The following is a 15,877-nucleotide window of genomic DNA, read 5'->3' as shown; positions in this document are numbered from 1 at the left end:
TAGTCATTGGGTCTTTTTTATAAAATTTCTTATTCTTTCAGCAGACCTCTTGGAAGCCTAAACCATGGAGGATGAGGAGAGCGGAGTGCAGGTCCCGAAGGAGAAGCAGGCGCCCGGCCCCGAAGGCGGTGACGTGTGGAATGTCACCGACACCAGCCGACTGCGGCACTTCTTGTGCTTCGGCTCCGAGTGTGGTGCTTACCACATCAAGGAGCAGAAGCTGGGCTTCGAAAACGCAGAAGCCTTGCTAAGACTGATCGAAGAGGGCAGGGGTTGTGAAGTTGTTGAAGAAATAAAAGCATTTAGCCAAGAGGGCAGAGCAGCAAAGCAGGAGCCCCTGCTTTTTGCCCTTGCAGTTTGCTCGCAGTGCTCTGATGTGAAAACGAAACAAGCGGCGTTTAAGGCTGTCCCCGAGGTGTGTTGCATACCAACCCATCTCTTTACTTTCATCCAGTTTAAAAAAGATCTGAAGGAGGGCATGAAATGTGGCATGTGGGGCCGTGCACTGAGGAAGGCTGTGGCAGATTGGTACAATGGAAAGAATGGCATGGCTCTTGCTTTAGCAGTTACAAAATATAAGCAAAGAAGTGGTTGGTCTCATAAAGATCTTCTGAGGTTGTCCCACCTAAAACCTGCCAGTGAAGGTAATAAATTTTTATTTACCTGAAAATACTGTGTTTTAAACCTTTTATATTTATTGTGGAACTATTTTGGAAACCCAGGTGCCATTGTAGATGAATTCTTAGTGAGGGTATCTTGTAAATTGCATATTAAAAATATGAGGGTTTGTATCAGAAATTGACCTGTTTGTCTTCAAGATAAACAGTTTGTTAGTTCTTTTTCTTTCATATGTCAAGAGAAGATAAAATAACACAATTTCCTCATTTTGTTCTTATTTGCTTACAAATGATGAAATAACACTTTTTTTGTTATTTGTTAAGATCTGTTGGTTTCAAATCATAGAATCATAGAATGGTTTGGGTTGGAAGGGACCTTAAAGATCATCTTGTTCCAAGCCCCTGCCAGGGACAGGGATACCTTCCACTAGACTGTGTTGCTCAGAGCTCCATCCAGCCTGGCCTTGAACACTTCCAGGGATGGGGCATCTTCAGCTTCTCTGGGCAACTTGGCAAAGATATTAGGCTTCTTAGTTCTAAGGAGAATAATATAGTAATTAAAAGTACTGCTCTAAATTGTATGTCTGACCTTTTTAATAGGTGTTTGGCAGGTCTGAGATTGAAACCTGCTGACTCATTTGCGTGAGAGTGATAAATGCCAGTATACAGATGGTAATCCTGCTGGAAAAAATCTTTTCTTTTTTCTATAGGAATTGCTATAGTCACTAAATATATTACCAAGGGGTGGAAAGATGTCCAAGAAGCTTATAAAGAGAAAGCAGTTTCTATTGAGACTGAAAAACTCTTAAAGTATCTGGAGGCTGTGGAGAAAGTAAAACGCACAAAAGATGAATTGGAAGTTATTCATTTGATAGAGGAATATGGTCTCGTTAGAGAGCATCTCCTGACAAACCACCTGAAATCTAAAGAGGTAGGTAAACTTCATTAGCTTTGAATTCTCTTTAGGGTAATGCTTTTTAGAGCCTTAAGTCAGATTTCTGTTAAAAGTAGCCGTTTTGCTGTTCTTCAAGTTGTTTGCCCAAAGAGCTGATTTAAAGTAATTAAGTGCAACGTATAATTTGTACATTTATTTTAAAATACGCTTATTCAATGTACAGATTTCAGTTCTTGTAGTTTGAGAATCTCGTCTTTCTGTTTTTTCACTTCTCTTTCTTTGACCATAGGTTTGGAAGGCATTGCTGAAGGAGATGTCCATTTCTGTATTGTTGAGAAATTTAGGAAAGCTGACAGCGAATTCAGTGCTGGAACCACGAGGTTCAGAAGTGGCAATAGTATGTGAAAAACTGAGAAATGAGAAACTACTAAAAAAGGTAAGAACTTTTTCATAATTGATGCCAGCCCTTGTGGATTTTAGTCTCTTCCTTTACTGTATTTCTTCAGCCAACCTCTTTACAAAATAAAACTGATGTTCTTTGGAGGAACTGTGTAGTTTATTCTTAAATGAGGCTTGTGGCAAGCTTTAACTGTGGGGTTCATGTGTTCCTTCTGAGTCTTGTAATTTAGAATCAGCAATAGAAGCTTAAAAAGGGAGTGAAGTCACTTGTATAGGATCCTAGAAAGTGAATGAAGAAACTCACATAGCTGTTGAGGGGAAAAGGAGATTTTCTCCTTTCAGATTGCTTTACTATCCGTCAAAGAGGTAAGAAAATAAGAGGGAAAAGAGGGTTCCCCAAAGGGAGAAGAAAATATCCAGGAATGTAATGGAAGATAGAAAGTACAAGTGCCTTTACCAACAGTTTTGTGAATTGGGAAGATTAAAATAAGGACCCTTAAATTATTCAAGACTATTCAAAGCTAATTTGAGCACAACAACATAGGTCCTTTTTTTTCCCATCCTGCTGCTCTTCCCTTTCTCTGGTTTCTTCTTTAATCAGGCATAGGCACTGGAGAAGGGAGAGCAAAGATGATGGTGCAGTACCTTGATGGAAGAAAGGTGATGGACAGGTGTTTAGATTTGCTGAGGTTCGCTGCTGGCAGTGATCAATGACTGAAACTCCCCTTGAGAAAAAATATAACAAAATGTTGATAACTCCGTAAAGCAAAGATGTGGTTTAGCATGAAACAAATGATATGGTTTATGTATGGAAAGCAGAAAAAGAAAAAATGCTTGGAATGTTTTATAGCAAGAGGAAAATGAATGCTGTATTCTGAAAATAGTTTCTTTGTCCAGTGTTATTGTATTGGATATAAAACTAGTTTTAAGTTTGTTCTTTTCCTAACTCAGCTCCTTTCCCCTCAGCAGGACAGGGACTTTCTCTTAGTGTAAGCCTGTGATGGACAATCATAAAGCTGTGAAGTTTTACCAAAATTCTAGTGATGGCTTAATATTTGGTGTTGATTGGAGGATTCTGGAAAGGTGATGAGGTCCGTCACCAGTAACTGAGGAGTATCAGTTCATACAACAGCTGTGCAAAGGCTGCATGAACTCTTCAAGTTTAACCAACTTAAAGTAACAGTATACTGAGCCAGAGATTTTTGTAGGAGAACCATATTTTCTTGTTCAGTTTGTTATTACTTTGTTGGGTTTTTTTTTAAAGAGGTCAAATTTTCAAGAAGCTCAGTTTTTTTTTCTTTTGCCTGTAGGGTAAAATACATCCATTGCATATTTTGGTTGCATTAGAAACATATAAAGCTGGACATGGAAGCAGAGGGAAGCTTTGGTGGCGTCCTGATGAAGACATTTTAGAAGCTTTAGATGCCTCATTTTACAAAGCTTTCAAGGTAATACAGTTCTTCAGTTTGTTAAGGCTTTCTAAGGGTTCTGTGTTTTCTGAAAGCTTATCATGAAAAGTTTGTGGGGTGGGTAACAGTGCTAAAACTTTGGAAACAATATTAATTATGTGTACCTATCTTCTTTTTTTCTCTTTTTTCCTTTTAGACACTTGAACCAACAGGAAAACGCTTCTTACTTGCAGTTGATGTCAGTGCATCAATGACACAAAAAGTTTTGGGCAGTGTGCTCAATGCGAGCACCGTTGCAGCAACGATGTGTATGGTGAGGCATTGCATTTCTTTTATTTGTAACTGGTCTTTTGGTACAAAGGTGCTCTAAAGCTGGTTAGAAATTAGGAGGAAACTTGTATATGATATTTTTTTGGGTACGGAAGGCGTGACCTTGCGCCTTACTGGTAGATCAATTCCTCGAAGTTCCTGGTAACCATATTCAGAAAGATCAGTCTCAAGAAGTTGGTTTCAAGGATAAACAAAAGTGGTCAGGGCAGCTTTTTCACTTAGCTGAAAATACATTTTGATTTTTTTCAGAAGCACTTATGGAATAATAGAGATTGGATTAAGAAACTTTAGAATAAATCCTGTGTACATTTGAGTTATCCATGTGGCCTTTATTCACAACCACTTTCCCCTCAATTTGGTGTTGCAAAGCTGCTGTGTTGCATCGTATTCTTGTATTATAGAGGAGTTGAACTTTTGTTGGTGTTTAAAAACACTCAGTATTTTAAGTCAGAGGGGAGAGAAGAAATATAGAAGTATCTTTAGTTGTAGTAATTAGAGCAGTTCTTGAGCTCTGATTTTGGCAGTGCTTATTTGCAGTAAAATATTACAGAATATTTAAAGTGTAGAGTGAACTGTTGTTGCATATGAGGAGCCCAGTGTCTTAAATGTAAAAGCATGTCATGCTGTGTGTTTGGTAGGGAATGGCTCGATTCAGACATTAAAAATTCAGAGTAATATAACTGAATTATTTTTGTCTTCCTCTTTCTCAGGTTGTAGCACGTACTGAGAAGGATTCCCACATTGTTGCCTTTTCACATGAAATGGTCCCGTGTCCAGTGATGGCTGATATGACGTTACCTCAAGTTTTAGTGAAAATGTATGAAGTATGTAAAAAAAAAAAAAAAAGTCTCAGCAGTTACATTGTATTTTCTTTGTAATCAATTTTATTACTTTGTTTAGTGTTTATCTCTGTAGAAAAACATTGGATTTTTTGGTCTCTTTTATTTAGAGAAAGTCCATAAAATGTCAATATTTCAGATATTAAACATTGCAATTTAGAATGGCAATGCTAAGTCACAATGAGTTGAAAAGCATGTTAAAAAAAAACCCAACTCAGCTAAAAAAAAAAAAAAAACCTGGTTAAAACTAAGATAAAATGACTAAGTTTAACAAAAAAACCTCTGTGTGGTAAAACATGAAGCTTACATAAAAGGTAATTTTTCCATGGTTTACTAATTTCAGTATTAATGTGTTCCATGTATATTTATTTTTTTCTCTTAAGATTCCAGTGGGTACCACTGATTGTTCCCTTCCAATGATATGGGCTCAAAAAACTCAGAGGGCTGTTGATGTCTTCATTGTATTTACTGATAATGAGACCTTTGCTGGAAATACTCCTCCTGCAGCAGCCCTTAGAGAGTACAGAGAGGTAAATATGCTTCTGACTGTTTATGATTAGTGAATGCAGTACAAAATAAATACCAGCTCTAAAGATGTTTTAGGGACTGAAGTAGTTGTGGCTTTGTTTCAGTAAATAATTATATATTGTTAAAAACTGCTCAGTCCTGCAGTTAGGTAGAATTAGTGGACATAGGGCACTAATTGTGCACATTTAAAACCACAGAATTACTATAAGGATTTGTAGTTAGCCTACCCTGCTTGGTGTATTGCAATATCCATGAAACTTTGTTTACTCTTCAGGGAATATATGAATTTTTGCATTCTATATATAATTGATTGAATACATTTTTTAGTAGTTCTTACAGAATGAAATTTGGCTCACAGAATTAAATTTACCCTTGGTGTCTGCAGTAGATACCAAAAAGTTTAAATAAAGTAATGAAGATAAGCCTGTAGGGAAGTGTCAGTAGGATGAGGTGACGCTATTTTCTGAAGAAAGCCCATTATGTTTTAAAGGGACTAAATAGAACAAAGAAAAATAGCCTCTCCAAGCACATTGCTATTAGAAACTCAGCAAACAATCTTTTAAAGAAACTTTTTTAAACTACAAAAAGTACTTCTGGTAAGCATGTGTGTATGGACTGTGTTTTAGTTTTCTTAGTTGAGGTTAGCTCCCATTCCTAAATTTGTTCTGTAAAGAAAGAGTTCCTGCACTCTGGCCTTCATGCCACTTGCTTTGCTTTACCTTAGAGATTACTTACCTGCAAATTCAGCTTATTTAGCAGAGTTGTCCAGACCACAGTTGTTGTGTTTATTCAAGCAACATTTGGAAATCCTTGCCTTAGACAAAAATGCACTCCTTGAGTCTGTTAGGTGACTTGATAATTATTACTGAGTTGTCTCTAAGAATGAACTGCGTAACAGCAAATGGAGTGTTTGCATTTGAAATAATCTACGAATTGTAGGATTGCAGGAAATTTTTGCTAATATACCTCATTGCAATTATTTCCATTTATTTAAATATGTCTGCTACAGGCTAAACACAATGTTAGCAGGCAGTCTTCAGCTCTGATTGTGGCATATCTCGTTTCTCTCAGTATGGCTATTCAGACAGTGGTTTATGCAAGCAAGATTTGGCCCTCTGGCATGTTTAAGTTATTGTATATTTATATTCTGCCATGTTTTACTCTGTATGTGTTTTCTGACTTTTTTTTTTCTGCCCTTCCTCTAGAAAATGGGTATTCCTGCTAAACTGATTGTTTGTGGAATGACCTCAAATGGTTTTACAGTGGCAGATCCAGATGACAGAGGCATGTTGGATATATGTGGCTTTGATACAGGAGCTTTGGAGGTTATTCGAAACTTCACTTTGGATTTGATTTAATTTTTCTAGGCATTTGATCTTCCCAGTGGGTCCATTGCTGGCAACAGACTTCACCCTGGGAACTCCCAGCCAAATATACTTTATTAGAATATGGCATATTATATACATATCAGAATGTTACGTGAGGTGGTGGCAGTTCAAGCATCTCTGACTAGAGCTTCTCACTAAGGTGTTTGTAAGGTTGAACATAACTATGGTCTCATGCAAATCTAACAAATTAAGAAAAACTCAGCACTTGCATTTCTAGTGTCAAAGTAACTGTCAGTAGCCAGTGATCCCTCTGCCACTGGAGGTGGCACCACCCCTGTCACCCGTGTCACGCCTGGACTTGGCGTCGCACAGGAACACCCTGCGCAGCTCAGACACTCCTGGTTGTGCCTGTCAGTTGAATCAGATCGCCCTTCAGAACCCTGCAGCACAGCTGGTAACCCTTCTGCACACCCTTTGAGAAAGGCATCTTGACTCCTGAACCACCTTCCTTGCCTCCAGCATGCTTATTTTCCCAAGGCAGTTTGTTTTTTTTTCCTGTCCATGCACTCAAGACTTCTCTTGGACTCATTCCTGGATCAGTCTAGGGACCATGGAGCTGGAGTTTCCCAGAGCATCATCCCTTGAGTGATACCCACAGTAACTGTGTGTGCTCAGAGTCCTGTGGCCCATCAACAGCCAGTCTGTATCTGTTCCAGAGGGTAAACAGGACCCCCTGTCACGACCAGATAACAGCAAGGGCACAATGTGCTGTACAAACCCTTGGCCCACTGAGCTTCAGCAAGGTCTACCTGGCCAGCCTGGCCTGCACCACATGCATCACCCCGCCCCTGTTGTCCTCCAGTTCCACAGCATCCACTGACTTGAAGAGAGGGATGGTTTTGCCTGGGCTTATGGAAGATGCCACCACAGCAAACGTTTCCATGGCATCGTACCAGACCCTGCTCTTGCTGTCCACCAGTGCTGGAGTCAGCCCAAATGCCAGCTTGGCCAAGTCCAGCTCTCCAGTAGGGTAAGTGAAGAAGGCCACGATGATGACCATGTCCTCTTGGACTCTGGAGTTGTTGAGCTGCAGGTACTCTCACTGCAGCAGCAGCCCCAGCTCCTGCTGAGAATGCGCTGCTTTCATCAGCCACAGGAACATGGGCTTGTACTCCTGCTGGATGGCCAGCTTCTTGTCCCCCCAGGACTTCACCAGCCACAGAGACAAGTGGTGCCAGGAAGGCCTGGACCTGGTCACCCAGTGCCAGCAGATGGATCACCTTCAGTGCCCTGAGCACTGCTTGAAGTTGGAGTAGTTGAGGAGTGTGTAAAGGAAGCTGATGAGCCCCAGGAGGCCAAGGGCAGGCATAGAGGTCGCTGCTGCCTGGCTGGCACCTCCAACCACCCTCTTCAGCTCCTCCACAGCTTGAGTGCAGTTCTTATTGTCGTCCTGGTCCAGTAGGTGAGCCTGCAGCTCCTGAGTCAAAAATCTGGACTTCAGGATGGGCTGGATGGGAGGCAGTGGTGCTGTGTCCTCACCCACCTGCAGACTCCTCCAGCTCCAGACCAGGAGCAGAATGAAGTCCCCATAATCCAAGAGGAAGCAGTGACCTGCTGCTCCACTTAAACAGGCACAAGTCTATGGGGCTGGATACAATCCATCCCAGGGTACTGAGGGAGCTGGCAGACGAGCTCACCAGGGAGGTCCCAGATGACTGGAGGTTGGTCAATGTGACGTCCATCTAGCAGAAGGGCCTGAAGGAGGATCCAGGAAACTACGGGTCTGTCAGCCTGACCTTGGTGCCAGGAAGGTTACTGAACAGATCATCTTGATCACACAGCACATGCAGGACAACCAGGGGAGCAGGCCCAGCCAGCAGGGGTTTATGAAAGGCAGGTCCTGCTTCACCAACCTGATCTTCTTCTGTGACATGGTGACCTGCAGAGTGGATGAGGCTGTAGATACGTCTGCCTGGACTGTAGGAAGGCATTTGATGCTGTTTCCCCCAGCATTCTCCTGGAGAAGCTGACAGCCCATGGCTCGGACGGGTGCACTGTTCAGTGGATAAAGAACTGCTGATGGCCGGGCCCAGAGAGTGGTGGGGAAGGGAGTTGCCTCCAGCTGGTGGCTGATCACCAGTGATGTCCCCCAGGGGTCAGTACGAGGGCCAGACTTGTTTAACATCTTGTTGATCTGGATGAGAGGATCATTTGCATATGACCTGAGGTTGGGCAGCAGGAGGGTTGATGTCCCGGAGGATAGGAAGGTGCTGCAGGGGGATATGGGCAGCCTGGATCCGTGGGCCCAGGACTATTGGGTGAAGTTCAACAACTCAAGTGCTGGGTCCTGCACTCGAGTCACAACCACCCTGTGCAGCACTCCAGGCTCGGGGAAGAGTGGCTGGAAAGCTGCCTGGTGGGAAAGGATCTGACCTGTATCAGCAATAGTGTGGCCAGCAGGACCAGGACAATGATTGTCCCCCTGGACTCTGCACTGGTGAGGCCACACCTCAAATCCTGTGTCCAGTCAAGCATTGGAACAAGCTGCCCAAGGAAGTGGTGGAATCATCATCTCTGGAAGTGGTCAAAAAACTCGTGGATGTGGTGCTTAGGGGTGTGGCTGAGTGGTAGATGTGGCAGTGTTAGGTTAAAGGTTGGACTCAATGAACTTAGAGGTCATTTCCAACCATAATGATCCTGTGATTCTTTGTTACCTTTTTGTGAAGGGAAAACAAGAAAAGCAGATGAGAAATCTCTTTTCTCTTTTTTCCTGTTGCACACGATTTAAAATAACAATGGGAAGTTTGCTAAAAGTGGCTACAGGGTATACATAATTTAATTTCACTTATAATAGGTTATAAATATGGAGAGATTTTTAATTTCCCCCTCCCCTGTTGCTGTGGAATGCTTGTTTGTGAGAATAAATTGACCAATTACTTTTAGAATGGGGCTGGAAAAAAATGGATTTAGTATTTTTAATAATGTCAGTTTAACAGCAACTTCACTGAGAGGGACTTTTCTTTGGGCTTTTTTAAATCTTTGTATTTTAAGCATTACTAAGGTTCAATGGTTTCCATGGTTACAGTTAAAACCTACTAAACCTAAAAGTATTTTCTGGTACATATTGAGACCATGTGACTGTGATACAGGATAAAAGTTATCCAGGGAAATTTTATACTGATAAAACTGAAAGTGGAAGAGCTCATGCCAGTCTTTTTCTCTGTAGATCATCATCTGAGTTTTCTGGAGTAAATATCTCTTTAGATAAATTGAGGGGCAGTTCCTGCACAATACAGTTTCAGAAGCACTATTTTAGAATTAATACGCTTTACAGGAAGTTCTAAAAACTGGTTTTAGTAGAAAAAGACCTTGGAAATGACTGGGATGCCACATTCAGTCCAGGTTACAACTTCAGGAAGCATCAGCACACTTTCAGCAAGAGAGATCAACAAGTACATGTGTCTTGGCCTGCTCTCCAAAGCTGAGTGGGAACAACCAGAAACCATAAGCTACTTTTTTTTTTTTTCCAAAAGAATGTATTCAGTAATACAGAAACAATCTTCCTAACAGGAGAGTATTTAATTTCTAAAAATATTTTTGTAGATTAATGCTACTTCTGATTTCATGAATTAATTCAAGCTAACATATTTCAAAACTACCTCTAGTTTATAGTGACCAATTCTTAAAAACTTTTATGAACTGTACAGTTGCATCCTTCATGTTCACAAAATCTTGTTTAGGAAGTGATTGAAACTGGATTCATTTTTTTATTTTTTTATTTTTAGTCTTATAGTAAGACTGTGAGTAAACAAGGAGAAAGCTAGTGAGTATCTTACCACTTTGGAACAGGGATTGATAGCAATTCATGTGTATATGTATTTAATTCTGTGTGTGTTTTATATGTGTCAGTATGGGGGGAAGTTAAAAGATCTCTTTAGTAGATCAGTCTTAAAAGATTAGAAAGGTTTTTTAGTGATGCTTTTACAACTTCCTCTAAAACATATGTGTGTCAGCCTCTTTTATGCTAATGATGGCTGTTTTAAACAGTGAATTTGATGTTAATTTGAAAATAATTATGATTTATAAAAATAACGCATTTACCCGCTGTGGTAAATAACATGTAAGACCATATTTTTCTGCCTAAAACCTAAGCTTTTAAATGTAAATTCATATTATACTTTTGATACTTGTAACACTTTTCTTTTTGCCTCATACATATTAATTACAAATCCAGAGCTCGCATTCTGTGGTGCGGGTATCTCTTTTGGTGCTAAAACGGGATGTTACATGTTACTGAAGGTATTCTGCTACTTACTTACACTCTCCTTTAATGAATAAACCAAACCAGTGAGAGAAGCCTTTTCTGACATTAAAACCAGGGCTTAAAGAACTGATGGTAGGAGTGTTACCTTTCAGTGAACATCAATGTAATTACTTGTGAATTATCACCGCTTTTACAGTATAGCTCTGATAGAAAGCTTGGAGAATACAGGATTGCCACCAGCTCCTCAGGTGACATCAAGGAAAAAAAACATGTTCCTAAAAAGCTGAGACTATACAGCACTTTGAGTTTGAAAAAGAAAACCAGCCATTTCATGTGAAAAATTGCATATCGTTCTTAGCATCTAAACAAAACACCATATCAATGTGGGGAGTAAACTCATTTGCTCAATACATGTTAATAATTATTTCAAGTAAATGCACTGATGTTTTGGGGTTGGTTTTGGTAGTAATGTGTTTTAAATTACACAGTAGTCAAACATCTGATTAGGTGTTTCCTCTAAGCTAGAGACGTTGAAAATAACTGATGTACTTTTGCAAGTACTTTTTCTTACTTTGGAGTAGCATTTGTGAAGTCATAGGAAATATTTTGGACTAAATATAAAACGAAAACTTAAACAGATGTTTCAAGTAATTTTCAAGTAAACTTACTGCAAATAAAAGGTTAGAATAGTTACTAACAGATTGAATGAACGGTTATAGTGGTGTTGCATCTTTGAAAGCAGTCCAGTTTAAAATACTTGAATTAGAGTGTGTAAGTGAAGATGAACTTTTCAGTAGAACTGATAGAAATTGTAGCTCCCTGTATTTATTGACACTGAATAGCTCTGACCCATAATAAAAGATAGTCATCCATGCTAGGGTACATAATACACTCCTAAACATTTATAGTGTCTCTGTACGAAAAAATCATGCTAGAAATAGAATATTCTAAGTGGTTTGGTTACACAATGTAAAACTAGCACTGGTGAGACCACATTGTCATCTGCTCCTCCCTTAGGATTTACACAGAGAGGGGAAAATTAAGTAAATGCTGACAACTGAAACTTTATAGTGTGACCTTTGTTCCTGTGATTTTCTTTTGGGGTTTGTTATTATCTTCCAGGAAGGGGCATAGAATAACGATGCTGTGTATTCCTTTTCCCTGGATCTTTATCTTTCCTGGATCTTTATCTGCCCATACCCTGAATTTTAGGGGACAGCATGACTCATTTGCCATAACATAAATGTCCTGACTTGAGTCTTCAGTTATTATACTGGTAATTTCCAAACCAATATCTAGACATGTAAAGAGGCAATAATTACTGTAATGCTTCAAAAATAATAGAAAAAAGTGAACTAAGGCAGAGTTGCTAAGCCGAAGCATTAGTTTAGTGTACAATAGATGACCTACCTTTTCACCAAAGAGGAGACAGGGACTCTTTGAAATTAATAGTGGTGTTTGCATTGGAGGAACACTGGCTAACAAAGCAGAAATGGGGCTATAATTGTGCAATGCAGTTTATCAGTAAAAATTGAACAGGGAGAAGTTTAAAGCTAGTTAATTTTATTCAAAATATTGATTAAAATCAGTCTAAATGCAGAGTGCAACAGCAGAGTGGATGAAGGCAGGTTTCCTGATATCTGACGGAACTGAGAGGTTTCACTTTGGCTACCATTTCACTGTGACCCCCTTAACAATTCTGCAGTATTAAACAATTATACAGTCTAAGGCTGTAACGTTCAGGCATCTTAAGAAAGAAAAAAAGGTTCTAATGGTTGGAAGCACAACAGAGGTAAAACATTCTTCTGTAATGAAGGGCTGTAAGGAACAAACATCAAAGGCCAAGGTTCTTCATGGAGGGGACACAATCAAGAATGTGGAGAGGGCCAAGAAACAGAATTTCATGTCAGGAATTTTAGACCTGGAGCAAGGAGTAGGAGCATTTGGGATGCTTGTAGAATTAGATTACAGGCAAAATATGGGGTCCTTACCTATGTTCCTCTGTCTTTAAAAAAAAGAAAAGTCTAAAAGTAGGTGTAGCTCTGAAGTCAGAAGGGCCACTCTAAATGCCCACTGTGTGAAGGCTACTAATAACTGGCCCTAAAATACCTTGCTGCTTAAAACCACTGTTAAACCTCTTTGTTAAACATAAATCATAAGGGGGGTTGTGTTGTTCTTTTGCATTGTTTTGTTTAACTGGTGCCCATAAATGGTTATGGCTTTAAAAGGCTATTCAACAAAATACATATTCTTGGCTTAAAGAAACACCAGCAATTTTGGAAGTGTATTTTAATATTGGCTCTGTCTGTAAGAACACTATGAAAATATTTTTGTGCATTGCAAAAAATGCTGTGCTGCTGAACCATGTACCTGACTCACAGCTACTGTAACAGAAGCTTTAGTTTTGGTTCCGTTTGGCTTTTTTCTTCTATTACCTTTTTGCTTTACCCTTCTTTTTTTCTGTTAATGTTGATTTTTTTCTCCTTTCCCGTCTCTTTGTCACCTCAGGCCTATACTTGAATCTTTTTTTCACAAGCTCTCATCCATTCCTTTTTTTTTATTTTTGCCTCTGTTCTGCCTTTTTGCTGTCATTGAGCACTTAGCTACTTACACCGGAACTGATGTCATAGTATTTATTTTAATTTTTTTAAGAATGGATAAACTTTTTTCTTTAATTATGTAAATCTTTTACAAAACATTCGATTTGCTGTATCTGTCACATTTTTGGTAAAACTTTGTGTAAAAATCAGTGACAAAAGTATACTTTGTTTATTTACAAAAATCCAACACCTGCCTGTGAATGACTTTATTTTTATAAAGTAACCTCTTGCAATTGGCTTTTCAAATTTTTTTCTAGAATTAGCTCAGTGGTTTGAAACTTTTTATTCCATTAAATATTATCAAGCTGCTGCCATAGGCAGAATTAGGCAAACATTTAAATTAATATTCTGGATAAATGGGCAGCTTCTTTGCAGTATTGACTAGAGGAAGTCTTCAAAGAACAGGCTGTAGAAGTAAACCTAAGCAAAGTATCACTTGCTTGTGCTTTTAATCCTTACTTTCTCTGACACTTGATCAGTTTATAGGTTTATTTTGCTGTCTGCAGTGGTTTGCAGTGCAGATATGCTGTAAGCAAGCTGGTTTAATGACTTTCTTGCTGGAATGGTAGAGATTTCATCTCACCATGACACAGTATTGTGTACAAATTGCTGAGTAAGAGTTCGGGGTGGGGGGGAAGGTAATACACTAACTAGGACAGTATATTGTGTATGTGCTGCTCTGAGAGATAACATGTAAGATTAGCTGATTTCAGCAGAAGGTATGGTGTCTTTAAATATGTGTGCTTACATATTTGGATTTATAATTTTGATACTTAAAGCGTGGTTTCTTTAGGTGTTTCTGCATTCTGACTTTTAAGTTCAAAAATATATATATATTTGCATATATATGAGGTATGTGGAGAAGTTTTACAAATGCTTCATTAACGAATAATGAATATAAATAGTTGTTTCCCTAATGTTAACCAGCTTCTTAAGAGTTAAGCACAACTAGTTACAACTTCTCTAAAAGTGCAGTTCTACTCTTTAAAAAGAATTCTGTATAAAAAAGCAACAGATGGGCACATTCACAGATCTGTCTGCTTAGTTAAAAAACTCAGTGTTTGTTTCCAGCTTCTCAGACTTAGAAGCATGGGATTTAGGCTGGATGAGCAGGTATCTATATCTTTTAGTGGATACATTTTAATATTCAGATCCCAGGGCAAGCATATTTTAAGATAAACAGCTTTGTCCTGGAGACAGTGTGGGCACAAAATTATGGAAATTTTTAATGACTGTTCTTGAGTCTCTTAATTTGTTTGTTGTTTGGGTTTTTTTATTATTTTCTAGAGTAGAACCACACTTTAACTGCCATATCATGTTTAAATAACTTAAACATAACATGGCTTTGTGCCATCCAATAATGAAGGCACTGTCTTGCTGCTACTTTCTGTGAAATTATACACAATTAATGAAAAACTATTTGGATGGGGAGCCTTAATATGGTTAAAAAGAAGCATAATTAACCCTTTGGGTGCCTTAAGACATATCTCCTTTAATAGACGGGCACTCACTTGGATCTGCAGGCATACAGCACGTTTTCTCCAGCGGGATTAGATTATTGCCTTAAGTGACAGTGCCCTGGGATTTCCAAAACTTGGAACTCAAAGGGTTATTTTAGACTACTGTTTGAAAAACAAGTCCCTAAACAGGGAACAAAATGAAAAGGTCTTTGAAAAATTCCTTTGCATACTATTGTTGTTATTTTTACATGATGGGTTTATCAGCTTTCAGGGGCAAAATTATTGCTAAACTTCTGAAAACACTTAGCTGGCTGAAGAATTCTACACAGAGAAAAAGAATACTTGGTATTCTTTTACGACTGTATGTGCAAAATAAATTGCTTTATTAAGTATAAATTCAGGAAGAGATGCACATTTGTATGTTTATCTTGATGACTGTGCAAAATACAGTAAATGGCAATAAAAATATAACGAGGCCAGTGTGTTTAATTAGCTTATTACACATTAAAGATGCACAGTGCAGACAGCTCTATTCTGAAGACTTTCTATAAATGATGCAGTTTCAAACCTGCATCACAAAAATAAAGCTGTCAAATTTAAATTACACTCTTGCAATCCTAGCTACCTGGAGTTGAAGATAAATGTGATGCTTTTTTCCCTTGAGGGGGGAAAAAAGTAGTTTAGGTACATGCAGTGTTGAAAGCAATGGAAATAACAGGAGTAAAAATTAATTGACTAATGTTTTTATTCTAATGTGTGCACCTTTAGTTGTGTAATGGTCCCTTTTACGAAGAATGGGATAGAATTTTCTACTTGCATATGGACTTCCTTGAAATAACCAAGAGTCTTGGCATTGCCTGTTCTGGCTTTGGATGTACATTGTACTGAAACTATTGAATTTTAGTAATTTCTTTTAGACATTTAACTGAAAGTTAAAATGGCTAGTAAACTGCATTCTGATTGTAGAATTTAAGTACTAAATAAACTCTATGCATATTAGACCCATTTGACTTAGTATTTTTTTTTTTATATTGTTGGATTATTGTACCATAGTTTGTAGCTGCAGTTTAGTGTCAGTGAGCTGTCTGGCTCCCCTAGGAGAATTCCTGAATGGCACTGTACAGACTGATACTTTGTAGTGCAGAGTAGAGATGAAAGCCATTACTTCCCCTCTAAAGCTGCCAGACTCTTTATTCCCTTTTCTGTTC

At 38.8% G+C, this 15,877-nt stretch overlaps 1 protein-coding gene across 4 annotated transcripts; it reads left to right on the top strand.

Annotated features, from left to right (window-relative positions):
* On the top strand, positions 1–15,670 carry RO60 (Ro60, Y RNA binding protein). Of its 4 annotated transcripts, XM_032695951.1 has the most exons (10): positions 1–644; positions 1,328–1,548; positions 1,802–1,948; positions 3,222–3,359; positions 3,517–3,633; positions 4,361–4,474; positions 4,873–5,019; positions 6,223–6,305; positions 6,385–6,490; positions 9,054–15,670. In XM_032695951.1, exons 1-10 carry the CDS (start codon positions 65–67, stop codon positions 9,177–9,179), a joined length of 1,779 nt encoding a protein of 592 aa, XP_032551842.1. In that variant the 5' UTR covers positions 1–64; the 3' UTR covers positions 9,180–15,670. The 4 variants fall into 4 exon arrangements, with proteins under 4 accessions (XP_032551842.1, XP_032551839.1, XP_032551840.1 ...); XM_032695948.1 differs by lacking the exon at positions 9,054–15,670 and having other exon boundaries at positions 6,223–8,040; XM_032695950.1 differs by lacking the exon at positions 9,054–15,670 and having other exon boundaries at positions 260–415; positions 6,223–8,040.
* The last annotated feature ends 207 nt before the right edge of the window (positions 15,671–15,877 follow it).

Source organism: Chiroxiphia lanceolata, chromosome 9, assembly GCF_009829145.1.
Source record: "Chiroxiphia lanceolata isolate bChiLan1 chromosome 9, bChiLan1.pri, whole genome shotgun sequence".
Taxonomy (NCBI): Eukaryota; Metazoa; Chordata; class Aves; order Passeriformes; family Pipridae; genus Chiroxiphia; species Chiroxiphia lanceolata.
This window is presented reverse-complemented; position numbering and strand designations above follow the sequence as displayed.